Source organism: Canis lupus, chromosome 13 (genome assembly GCF_003254725.2).
Source record: "Canis lupus dingo isolate Sandy chromosome 13, ASM325472v2, whole genome shotgun sequence".
NCBI classification, from domain to species: Eukaryota; Metazoa; Chordata; class Mammalia; order Carnivora; family Canidae; genus Canis; species Canis lupus.
Window position 1 is genome coordinate 1,005,185 of NC_064255.1, and position 12,686 is coordinate 1,017,870.

General features: G+C 36.6%; 1 protein-coding gene across 8 annotated transcripts in view; it reads right to left on the reverse strand.

Moving 5' to 3' along the window:
- STK3 (serine/threonine kinase 3) overlaps nt 1-12,686 on the reverse strand; it is a 375,334-nt gene that overhangs the window by 221,961 nt on the left and 140,687 nt on the right. For 5 of the 8 annotated variants that reach the window (XM_035714551.2, XM_035714552.2, XM_025451100.3 and 2 more), the window contains one exon: nt 8,834-8,962. The exons of the other annotated variants lie outside the window; for them this stretch is intronic. In XM_035714551.2, coding sequence (XP_035570444.1) covers nt 8,834-8,850 — 17 coding nt within the window. In that variant the 5' untranslated portion in view covers nt 8,851-8,962. The remainder of the gene's footprint in view (nt 1-8,833; nt 8,963-12,686) is intronic. 8 annotated transcript variants of the gene reach the window in all.

Consider the following 12,686-nt stretch of genomic DNA (forward strand, 5'->3'; position numbering starts at 1 on the left):
CAATCTGGTTTGCTTTCCATTTTACCAGCAGTACCCCCCTTCTTATATGTACAAAAGAAAGCAGTGAATAAGTGAACAAATGAATAATCACAGAAAAATCAACAGAAAGGACCTAATATAGGCCTTCCCAAAAGAATAACATTTAAGGTAAGATTCAAAGGTCGGCTGGAAATTAACCAGATAAAGAGCATCCAGGCACAAAGAACTATCTGTGCAAAGGCCCTGAGGAGAGAAAGAGCAAATCATTCTCAAGAAATCAAAAGATCAGTGTGCCTAGAATAAAGTAAGTGAAGAATACGGTTGAATACAATATAGTTGCAGATGGATGCGGGAGCCTAGTAAATGAAGGGCATCAAAACCAAAGTGAGGAAATTGGGCTTTATTAGATATATAAAAGAAGATCTGAGAAGAATTTTAAGCAGAGCAATAACATGACCTAATTTATAAAGATTTTTCTGGCTGCTACATCAAAGCTAGATTATAGGAAAGCAAATATAAATACAGGCAGAACAATTGGAAGATTATGTTAATCTACGCACACAAGAAATTGTACTGGGCCTATCATTTTATTTTTTGTATTTGTGATACTTTGACTCTGGGACCTGCTGACAAGACCTCCACCACCATCCTTCTTGGGATTAGCCCATTCCTAGAGATAACACCTATGAGTGTACCCAATCAGGAGTCCATATCCCCAAGCAAACCAATTAGAAGTCCATATTGCCAACCACCTCCAAGAGCCACTATTTCCCTAACCTCATCAACCCAGAGCCATATACCAGACAACTAGTGATTACCCTACACCCCAGAACCCATTGAAATCATTCAAACTAACCAATCCTAAACCTGTTCACCTTATCTCATCCATTCCTTCCCACAGAACCATGATAAAAGCTCTTGCCCATGTTTTCCATTCTCTCCCTCTGCCTCCTAACTGACCTTAGTGCTTCCCTGTATAAGCCTTCCTTGCATAGCAGGCTTACATCTCTTAGGATCTATAACAATTTATCTCCTGACCCACTGGTCTCACCAAACCAAAAAATAATAATACAATCTACATTTTTAAAAAGAGATGTGGTAAATTGGAGTGGGAATAAAAGAAAAGAGAACAAACCCAAGAGATATTTTCAAGGTACATTCAACAGAATTTGATAATGATATAGACTGGCAAGTTAGGAAACAGGAAGCAAGTCGTCTTCCGTGTTTTATTCACTATGCCTCCTTTCAACCGCAAACTGAACACAAATTTAAGACTGGCAAATTAAGATTAAAATTTAAAGTTGTCATTAAAAAAAATTACAGATATAAATATGCTCAGAGAGTTCAAGATCTGGGATTTCTAACTCAAGCTGTTTCCACTGACATAGATATCATTCATTCAAATTCATTCATCATTCATTCATGTATCATTTTAAAATAATTGGCTTTCACTGAACAACATATATGAACTAATGGCAAAAGCAAGGGAGAAAAATGGGTAAACTTTGGTGACAAGAAAAGCCAGTCAAGGCAATGGGGAATCCCTGAAGAAGTTTATGCAAGGGACGCCTGGGTGGCTCAGCAGCTGCGCGTCTGCCTTCGGCTCAGGACGTGATTCCGGAGTTCCAGGATTGAGTCCCACATTAGGCTCCTGCATGGAGCCTGCTTCTCCCTCTGCCTATGTCTCTGCCTCTCTTTGTGTCTCTCATGAATAAATAAATAAAATATTAAAAAAAAAGTTTATGCAAGAAAATAATACAATTGAATAGCATTTAAAGAGGATTATCCTACGAAAGACTGTCAGGTGACACTATTCATTTCAGCTGGCAAGTTAACTATACAGTTATTTAGATACCCTAACATCTGTTTTTTTAACCACACGTTGATTCTTAAAACACTAGAGAGGAGGCAGTTTCCTTCAAGACAAAAGCTCTGTTATTTATAGAATTTTAAGCAACACAAAAAATTTAAATTCAGCCACAATTCCTAAGAATCTTGACTAAGCCTCTGTACAGATTTACATGACATATGAGAACCCAGCAATTCCGTATATTTTTGGCCTGCTAAATAGCCAAATATGACTTAGAAAATTCCACTGGGTGGAGGGACAAGAAAGACTCAAGTCAAATTACTGCATACACCCAGAAGCAAAGGTGAAACATGATGCCTTGATAACTGGTGTGACAATCATGAGCCATGTTCCATTCCTTTCCTATGCCATCTCCCACTGCTTCCTTCTCCTGTCCCGTATATTCATTTCCCTTCCCCTATTTAACACCTTCAACCCAGTGAGACTATGTATCATCTTCCAGAACTTTTCTGGGGGGAGGGGGCAGTGTTGCCTCTCATCCTGTGCCTAAAGACTATATCCTTTCTATTCCTATCTCCTTTTCACACCTCCTCTACACCCTTTATCCTGACAGTCTTCCTCTAGTATTGTGATTCAAAATAGAAACAGTATAAAATGAGAAGAAAAAAAACAGAGAGAAAAATGGAAGAAGCACTACAAACTCTTCTTGTCTATTTGCACCTTATATAAACATTATTCATGGTACAAATTATTTGTAGTGAATCATTATGTTTAAGCTTCTTGTAGAAATTCAAACATTAATTTTTACTGCCTAAAAATTAACATTTTTATACAAGTTGAATTTATCTTAATTGAACAAAACCACGTATTGTTAAAAGTATTTTTATTTTTATTTTTTAGAGCAGATTTAGGTTCACACCAAAATTAAGTGAAAGATAGAGATCTCCCAGACACTCCCTGCCCCCACTCATGCATAGCTTCTCCCATCATCAGCATCCCCCTCCTGAGTAGTACATTTTATACAACTGATGAATCTAATCTATACTAACACATTCTTAACATCCAAAGTCCTACTGTACCTTAATGTTCATATTAGGTGCTATATATTCTGTGGGTTTGGACAAATGTATACTGATTATATCCACCACTATATTATCATACACAGTAGTTTCACTGCCCTAAAAATCCTTTCCACCCTTCTAACACCTAGCAACCACTGATCCTTTTATTGTCTCCATAGTTTTGTCTTTTCCGGAATGTCAAATAGTGGGAGTCATACAGTATGTAGCCTTTTCTGATTGGCTTCTTTCATTTAATAATAAGCATTTAAGTTTCCGGTTTGAGAGCTTATTTCCTTTAGTGCTGAAAAACATTCCATTGTCTCTTTATGCACTCACCTACTGAATGACATCTTAGCTGCGTCCAAGTTTTTGGTAATTATAAATCAAGCTGCTATAACCATACATGTGCAAGTTTTTCTGTGAACATAAGTTTTGGGTTTTTTTTTTTGAAGATTTTATTTACTTATTTATGAGACACACAGAGAGAGAGGCAGAGAGAGACACAGGCAGAGGGAGAAGCAGGCTCCATGCAGGAAGCCCGATGTGGGACTTGATCCTGGGACTCTGGGATCATGCCCTGAGCCAAAGGCAGACGCTCAACTGCTGAGCCACCCAAGCATCCCTGAACATAAGTTTTCAACCGCTGCTGGATCATATGGTTAAAAGTATGCTTAGTTTTATATGAAAACAGTCAAATTGACTTCTAAACTGAATGTACTACTTTGCATGGCCACCAGCAATGAATGGAAGTTCCTTCTGCTCCACACCCTCACCAGTATTTGGTCTTGTCAGTATTCCAGATTTGGCTCCTTTTAATAGGTGTGTAGTGGTATCTCATTGTTGTTTTAATTTACATTTCTCTGATGACATAGGATGTGAATCATGTTTCCACATGCTTATTTGCCACCTGTATATCTTCACTGTGAAGGTGTCTATTAAGGTCTTTGGCATACTTTTTAATTTTGTATTCTTGTTAAGTTTTAAGGATTCTTTGTGTATTCTGGACAAGAATCCTTAACAGATAGGACTTTTTACAAATATTTTCTAAAGTCTTCCCTATGAGCATGTGATAATTAAAATACTAAGAAACAGCTATTTTTCATTACATAAATTTCATTAACATCCTACCATCATAATAGTGTTCTAAACTTAAGAAGGGTAACACAGTGTTTTTACAAAGGCCATATGAATATTCTCCTATGAAAACTGAACTGTTCCCAATATAAACCTAAATCATAGCAATTTATTTCTTGGCCAATCCAAAAATGAATATACATATACATGAATTGATACAAATTGCCAAAGTTTATTACAAATCCTTCAATATGGTGATTTTCAAACTCTGGGGAGGGGGAAGGAAGTAAGGCCCTTACTAACAGTGTTTAAATGGGATTTTATCCAGAAACATCAGCAAACAGAACAGGTAGGAGAGGGTACACTGGTGGAAGCCTCTGAGCAGCCCAGCTAAACATGTGCTATTCCCAATATATGGATCACCTCTTCTCTTTGCCCCCCAAATCTAAGTCATCCAAAGTTACTCAGTTTGTGTATGACCTCCTAGCTTTCTAGGACCTTGTAGCTTTCTCTGAATCTTCAATGTCAAGATATTAGGTTATCTTCCAACTTACACAGTACCCCATCTTTACCTCATCACAGCTCTTATCACACTGTATTAAAAGAGCCCATCTAGTTATCTGCCTCTTCTGACTGAAAGTCTCTCTAAAGTCTAAGACTTATTCTTGTTGTATCTCCTGTGAGCAACACATAAAGGCTACTGTCAGCAATATGTACTCAATATATATTAGTTGAATGAATAAGGAAGTGATTGTGTGCCTTGATGGTAACAACACATTTCTCTTGGTTTAGATATGTGAAGTTCCTTGAGAAGTGTAAAGACCAGGAACATAGGAGCTGTGTCAACTGTGGCTCCCTTGTACCCACATTATCTAGCACAGTGTGTTCCAAGTATTTGACCAGCTCCTATCTCCACCTCTAGCAATGCCTTGAGAGTGCTTCACTTTGAACTGTTGGAATCTTTTGTGTAGATTTTGCTCTCTTCAGCGCTGGCCCTGGAGTCAGCAAATGTGAGTTATTATAGCATCCCAGTCCCTAACTAGCTGTGTGATCCTCGACAATTTATGTCAAAGCTCTAGGTTTCATTTTCTGTTACCTGTAAAATAGTTCTAAAATATGCTTTAGCACCAGGAGCCCTTCCCTCAAATAAAATTTTAGAATGAGTCCCGCTATAGAGAAAAGATAAAAGCAATGACTAAAGTTTCTCATTCTGCTCAATTCTTCACTGTTTGAGGAGAATATCCCCACCTCCCTTAGAACAGAGTACATCTGTAAAACTCTAAGCTAATAGAGACCTAGTCTAGCATTAACATTCTATGATTTATATATTCAACAAATATTTATTAAATGTCTACTCTGTGCAAAGCATGGGACTAGACACAAAAGATTCTGTAATAAACAATGCAGATGGGCTTCCTCAAATATTTATGCCAAAATGCAGTATTAAACACATGTTTAATATTTACTAAAATGAACAAAGAAAATTTAAACACCCTCTGGTCTCGTTTTAGAGTGTAGAAAGCAAGACAATGTGCCAAGTGCTTAACTAGCTCAATAGACTTTATTTCAATTTCAGAAATGCAAATCTTGTTTTCTCTAACCAAATTCTACAGCTGTAAGTGGGAATTTTTCAATTTGTATTGATTGCTTGCAAATCACTTTTATTTCAATTTCCCATAACACGTCTACATTAACACCAGTAGTAGCTGAAATGTAATGCTTGTTTCTGTCATTTCCTACTTTATTTTTCACTTGCCCTATCTTTTAGCATTTTTAGGATCTTTTAACCTATTAATTTTTCTGATCCTTTACTACTTCATATGAATACTGAATCTGGAAGTGAAATCCAAAAGGCATGAGCCATTTTTTACCAGTAATTGTTTCATCCATCTATTTATTTCATTCAACAAATATTTGAGACATCCCTACTATATACAAAGCATTCTGCCATAAAGTAGTACAAAATGGGGCACCTGGGTGGCTCAGTCAGTTAAGCATCTGCCTTCAGCTCAGGTAATGATCCCAGAGTCCTAGGTTCCAGCTCCACATCAGACTCCCTACTCAGTGGGGAGCCTACTTCTCCCTCTTGCCCTCATCCTGCCACACCCTCTGCTTGTGCTCTCTCTTTCTCTTTTTCTCTCTCTCTGTCAAATAAATAAATAAAATATTAAAGATAAATAAAGTGATACAAAATTTCTAGAAATGTATTCACATTTTTCTTCCCCTTTTATTCTTTCCCCTTAGTAGTTTAAAGTATATAACAAGAACAAAGACTAGATTTCCCTAGGGTTCCCTCAACCTATAAGGCTCTTTCATATTCCTTATATATACCATATCCATTCACATTCACTCAACAAAAAAGTACAATGCTAGGCATTGTATGTGGTAAGAAATAGGACTCCTCTCAGGGAATGAGGTAAGGATAAGATAGTGAAGACATTTCAGAAGGAGAATGTGTATGACGGTGTCATCAGAAGTAACAGAAAAAGAAACAAAGATGACTCTTAGTTTTGTTGTGAAAGACTAAGTGCTGATGCCATTAACAGAACAAGAATTTGCAAGGCTTCTCTGCAACAATTAAAAATTTGATCCAAGAATCTTAAACGTGAAGTTCCTTCTGGATATTGTCCAGTTGAATCACCCAGACAAGAATCAGTAATACTTGTATTTGAATAACCCTATATGGCAAGGTCCAAGAGCACTTAGTAAGATATAATCCCAAATTCACAGAATTTAAGAGTCAGGTGACAGAGAATGCAAGTAAACATTAAAAAAGAAACACAGGTAAGAGAGAAGATTGGAAACATAAGCATAATTATAAAGGATCTTATATGCTATCCTTAGGAGACTGGACCTATCCAAACAATAGGAAAACCACTTAAGGTTTTAAACTGGGAATGTTTGACTAGGTTTCCATTTTAGAAAGATGACTCTAGCTTTAGGGTAGAAAATGAGTTGGAAGAGCCAAAAATGAAAGCAAAGTGAACAGGAAGCTAAGAAAGAAATGTAAGCAAGAGCTGATCAGTCCTAAGATGTACCAAGGTTAGAGGAAGATATGTATAACAAGTAGTAATTGAGACCCTGCCTTCCCTAGAGCACACTCAATTAAAATCTCTAAAGGACAACACTAGTCCCTAAATTACATTTAACCATAATAATAAAAATAATTACAGCAACACCCAAGTATTAAGAATCTGATGGGGGCAGCCCAGGTGGCTCAGAGGTTTAGCGCCACCTTCAGCCCAGGGCATGATCCTAGAGACCTGGTATCAAGTCCCATGTCAGTCTCCCTACATGAAGCCTGCTTCTCCCTCTGCCTGTGTCTCTGCCTGTCTCTCATGAATAAATAAATAAAATCTTTAAAAAAAAAAATCTGATGGGACTAGCACTACTCTACGCTCAATCTTTCCTCTTCTACATCAAACTGGGGACCACATTCTTATCAAGTTACCAAATTAATACCAAGGTCTGGGAAAATTCAAATTATATACTTTGATCAGGGAGCTGAGGAATGTATTATACTTTCCTATAACCACTTAAACTTCCAGTTATGCAGAATTAATGGAAATATGCAACATAACCTAAATATATAGCACACACTAAAGAAAAGCAAAACTGAACAGACTCAAGAAACAAAATTCCTCTAGGATTATTCAGTCACCTCATTAGCCAAAGGACTTATATACATCTTATATACTTTTGGAAGAATAAGTTTTTCTCTTACTAACAGAACCTTGATTAGATTAGGGGTAACAGTGTGTCCAGTCTCCCCTAAATCAGCAGCTGTAAGACGCCATGTGACTCAATCAATTTTGATGAATAAAACATAAGCTGAGGGTTTCTGGGATAATTCTTTCCTGCTTTTTCCCTTTTCCTCCTGCCTGAAACGCAAACATAAGGCTGGAGCAAGAGCAGCCCTCTTATAACCATGAAATAATAAGCACAGGGATAACGATCACATACTAAGGATGGTACAATGTAAGAAAAGAAGCCTTGACAGTTGTTACTTTGTTGCTGCTATACCAGCCCTACCTGTAGACCTTTTGTAAAAGGGAGAGTAATAAAATCTCTTTTTAATTAAGTAACTATAGGCTAAACATAGTCCTAATTTATAAACTCTGCATCTCTGACTGGGTTATTTAATAGGGCATATAAGACCCTTTAGGATCAGCTCCATTTACCTTCCCAACTCATTTCACACCAATCTCTGTCTCCCACCTTCCAGTCAGACAATTCTAAACTTTGTCAGAACAGCACACCCATTGAGCTCTTTTTCACCTCTGTACCTGTAATTCTCTTTACTTTCTCATCCCTCCATTTCTTCACCCAATTTTAATGAACTCTTCCTCAGCATGCCAGACTTCATAACTCCTGGCTGGAGGAGGTGCTCTGCTTCCTTCCTCTCACATCACCCCACGTAGCAGTAAGCATAGTGACAGTGCTATATTACAGCTATTAAGTATCTGTCTTCCCCTAGATTACCAGCCCCTCAAGAAAAAAACAGTATCTTAGTTCTCTTGATATTCCTAGATCTTGGTACAGTACCACTGGGAATGCTCAGTAAGCATTTGTTGAATGACTTAGAGTTATATAAATCATAGCTGTTTTTAATTAGTAAAAAAATATATATATATAAAAGACTATGAAATGACCGCCCCTTAACAATAAAAAATTATTTTCACCCATAAGTTTGCCCCCAAATTTTTATCACATGTTGCTTTATAATATCATTTCTGCTCTAGAACTTTAAATCCTAAAGACAATCCTACAAAACTATCCTCATCTTCCCTGAAGGATTAATCTCACTTCAGACTCAAAGTCAGAAAACTAACCAGATGACCAAAAAACGTATTTACTTAACATTATTAGCAAAGTCATCAAAATGAAGGTAAATAAAATCTCTTCATACCTGTCACATTGCTGCATTATGGAAATTTCTTTAATTATTTCCTGAAGATCCGACTCAACAGGTACTTGTTTTATTGCCACAACTTGACCAGATTCCTTATGTATTGCCTTAAATACACTTCCATAAGATCTAAAAGAAACCAAGACATTTCTTTATTTTTTTCCTTTCAAACATCGTAAGAAAAATCTACAAATTTTGCATGTATAATGGTGATAAAGTAAACAAATAAGAAAAGTGACTTATACCTTAGCTTTAATGTTTCAATTATATACTTAAAATCTACTAAAATCATCAAATTAATACATAAGGATTTGCTTTTTTTTATGAATGAAAAAAAAAGACTTAACGGTTTGTCAACTCAAACAAATGCAGCATTAAGAAGATATAAATGGAAATTAAAAGGATGAAATGTAGAATAAAACAGCCAAAGTCTCAAGTCAGGAGTAAAGGCAAAAGCAAAATCATCTCCAGAATATCAAAGTCCCATGCCTATGCAGACTATAAAAAAGGGAGTGAAACCCTCAGCTGAGGACCACACTATACCAAAGTTAGAGAAGCAGGGAATCTGGTTTCCCCTAAGTCATACATCTAAGGTCTCCTCAAACATGCCTTTCTCCTCAAGAGCAAGACCATAGGCTTACATAAATAAAATGAGTAACAGGATCCAATTTCCACTTGCCAAAAAAGCATCTCTGCTACAACACTTGAAACTTTGCCAATTAAATATTTATGTGTTCTAAAAAGCAGAAACAATGAGAGAGAGAAGCCATATATACTTTGGTGTGAATTAAAAGACAAACTAAACCATGCTACCACTTACTGTTCTTATTGTAAGCCAGATACTATGACTGTTTTTACATGCATTATCAAATTCAATCCTCTCAACTGTAAGGTAAAATAGTACCATCACCATTTTATAAGATGAGGAAACAGATACAAAGACAGAATTTAAACATATAAGGATTCCAAAGATCATATTCTTCTCACTATATCATTTCTACAGAAGAGAAAGAAATGTATTTTATCCTATCCTGTTTCTTTAAGCTTTCCAAAGTAATTTAGTTTGATACTCACACTTTTGTGTGTGTGTAGTCCTAATTTACACACACACACACATATCCCTCCTTAAAAATAATATATGTATGTATACATGTATATGTATATAAACCTGAATGTGTGTATATATATTCCCTCAAAAGTCAATAAAGAATTTAGTGCTGGATTTTACATATCATGAATTAAGCAACACCATCACTCCCTTCTAAAGTCTCATCACTGCAAAAGAGAAGCTGGGAACATTTTGTGGTTCCCAAAATTCCTTTCCCTGAGTAGATCCCAGTTAAGAATTTGACAATGAGAAGAATATGCATGAAATATGAATGACAAAAAGTTAAGAAGAAACCATCAATCTTCAGATGTAGTTGTAGCAGATGCATTGGCAGATATGACATACACAGCGGCTTCCTACTGAGCTTCTGATAACCACTACACTCCTGCTACAGAATGAGATAGTTGGCAGGAGCTTCCCAAAGATTCTTGATTCCAGCAGATTCTCAGTGAGCTATTAAGAAACATCCACTTCAGTGTTTCAGGTTGAGATATTCAGTGTTAGCTTCTCTGACTTTCAACAGCAGATTTGATGACCTTTGCATTTGTGGCCCTTCCACAAGTCATTTGAGCTTCTAATTTTATAATGTCTCTATACCCAGAGTACATATAGAGTAGCTTTTCTTTTCTTGACCAAGCCCTGCTACCAATAGTTTTTGATACTGGAAGTGGTTCCAAGGGAAAGAATCTTAAAGATGAGAATCTTGAATTAGTTCTTTGTTAGACCTGAAGATAATAATGACTTCAATGCAAATAACAAATAGAATATTGACAGTTTATGGCATTCAGTGGCAAAACAATTATTTAAATTATTATTCTTAATTGTCTGAATTCTAGGTAAAGCTTTAAAAGACCAAGTACCTCTATCAATAGCATTATTTTCACCAATGCTACGGTGGAAATAAGAGTACAAATATTAAAGAATAGGCTAGCTGGAAAAGTTATATAATAAATATAACAAGCTCAGAGCTTAAACTTCAGCTCAAGACTAAGAATCAGAAAACTTCTGAAGACCCCAAAAGAATTTCTTAATTCTTGTAAGCACAAGGCTAAGAATTCTGAAAACAAATTCAAGATCCAATCTAAGCTGGAAGCTTAGACTGCAAACTAAATTCACAACGTCACCAGATCTATTCTGTTAAATTTAGACTTTTAACTATTAAGAGACATACCCAGAGAATTGGTAATGGGACACTTAAGAAGATATTTATTAATCTGACTGCCCTGAACCTCCCCCCGCCAAATCTTACCAAGCATCCTTTGCCGAGTGAAAGCATCCCATCTCGGTTCAAGATGGGCCTCACACTGCCTAAAGACTCCATAATGACCTCATCTGAGGCAGTCATTTTCAAGGGAAAGTAAATCCTCCTCCACCACCTCTCATTGCTCCTACTCCTCTAACTATACTCCAATCTCCATACATCAGAAGAATGAAAATAAATCTGATGCAAGAGCACCTACTACTATTCATACCAAAAAAGTTGTAAGATTTTGTCAGTTTTTATCAGCAGAATTCTAAAGAAGATATATGGGAATGGATTCCAAGATTTCCAGAGAGAAAGGCATTCTCTGTGATGGATGCAAGACCAGGAATTCCAGACTCAGTGTTATCTCTAACAGTTAGGAATGTCCCTAACAGTACGCTCAGTTAGTTAACTGAAACTTGGACTCTACAATGACCTATGTAAAAATGCCAGCAATCCTCAGTATACATTAGAGGAAGGAGATCAAAAGTTCAGGTAGCTCAAGTACTGGAATGGATATATCATATATGACTTGTTCACCCAATCTCTATGTTCACTGAAAGGATCCAGAGGATACTCCCTTAACTAACATCACTGGAAGATCCACAGTGCAGGTCAGAGATGTCAACAGTGGAGCTCTCCAATTTTAATGAATGATGGGAATCATAAAAGAAGTGAAAAGAACTAGCAATATCTTTCTACCAGAGATAAAGAGGGCATGGTAACCACTACGGGTAGCAAAGTAAGGCTGAACTTTCTTTTTTTATACATCTAGTTCTTGATATTAAACTTACACTGGATTCATAAAAATAATTGCAATTATGTGTCCTCAAAGACTTAGCTGGGTTTTTTATTTTTAGTAAAATGCATAGAATATAAAATTCACCATTTTATACTTTAAAATGTGCAATTCAGTGGCATTTTAGTGCATTCTCAATGTTGTATAACTATTACTTCCATCTAGTTCCAAATCATCTGGAATCTGCTTTTTGGTCTCTATGGACCTATCTATTCTGGATTCTTCATATAAATGGAATCATGTAATAATGTGATTTTTTGTATCTGGCTTCTATCACTGAACAGAATGTTTATTCATTCTGCAGCATGTATCAGTATTCCATTGCACAGATATATCACACCTTATCTATTCACCAGCTGATGGACGTTCCATATTTGGCTCTTATGAATACTGGTGCTATGAACTGGTATCTTTCTTTTTTATGATTTATTTATTTGACAGAGTGTGCACGTGCCCACACGAGTGGGGGGAGAAGAAAAGACCTCTAGCAGACCTCCCACTGAGCATAGAGCCCAACATGGGTCTCAGTCTCACAACCCTAAAGTCATGACCTAAGGTTAAGGATGCTTAACCAACTGAGCCACCCAGGTGCCCTGAGCTGTTATTTTTTTTTTTTTTAAGATTTTATTTATTGATTCATGAGAGACAGAGACAGAGAGAGACAGAGAGAGAGGCAAAGACACACGCAGAGGGAGAGAAGCAG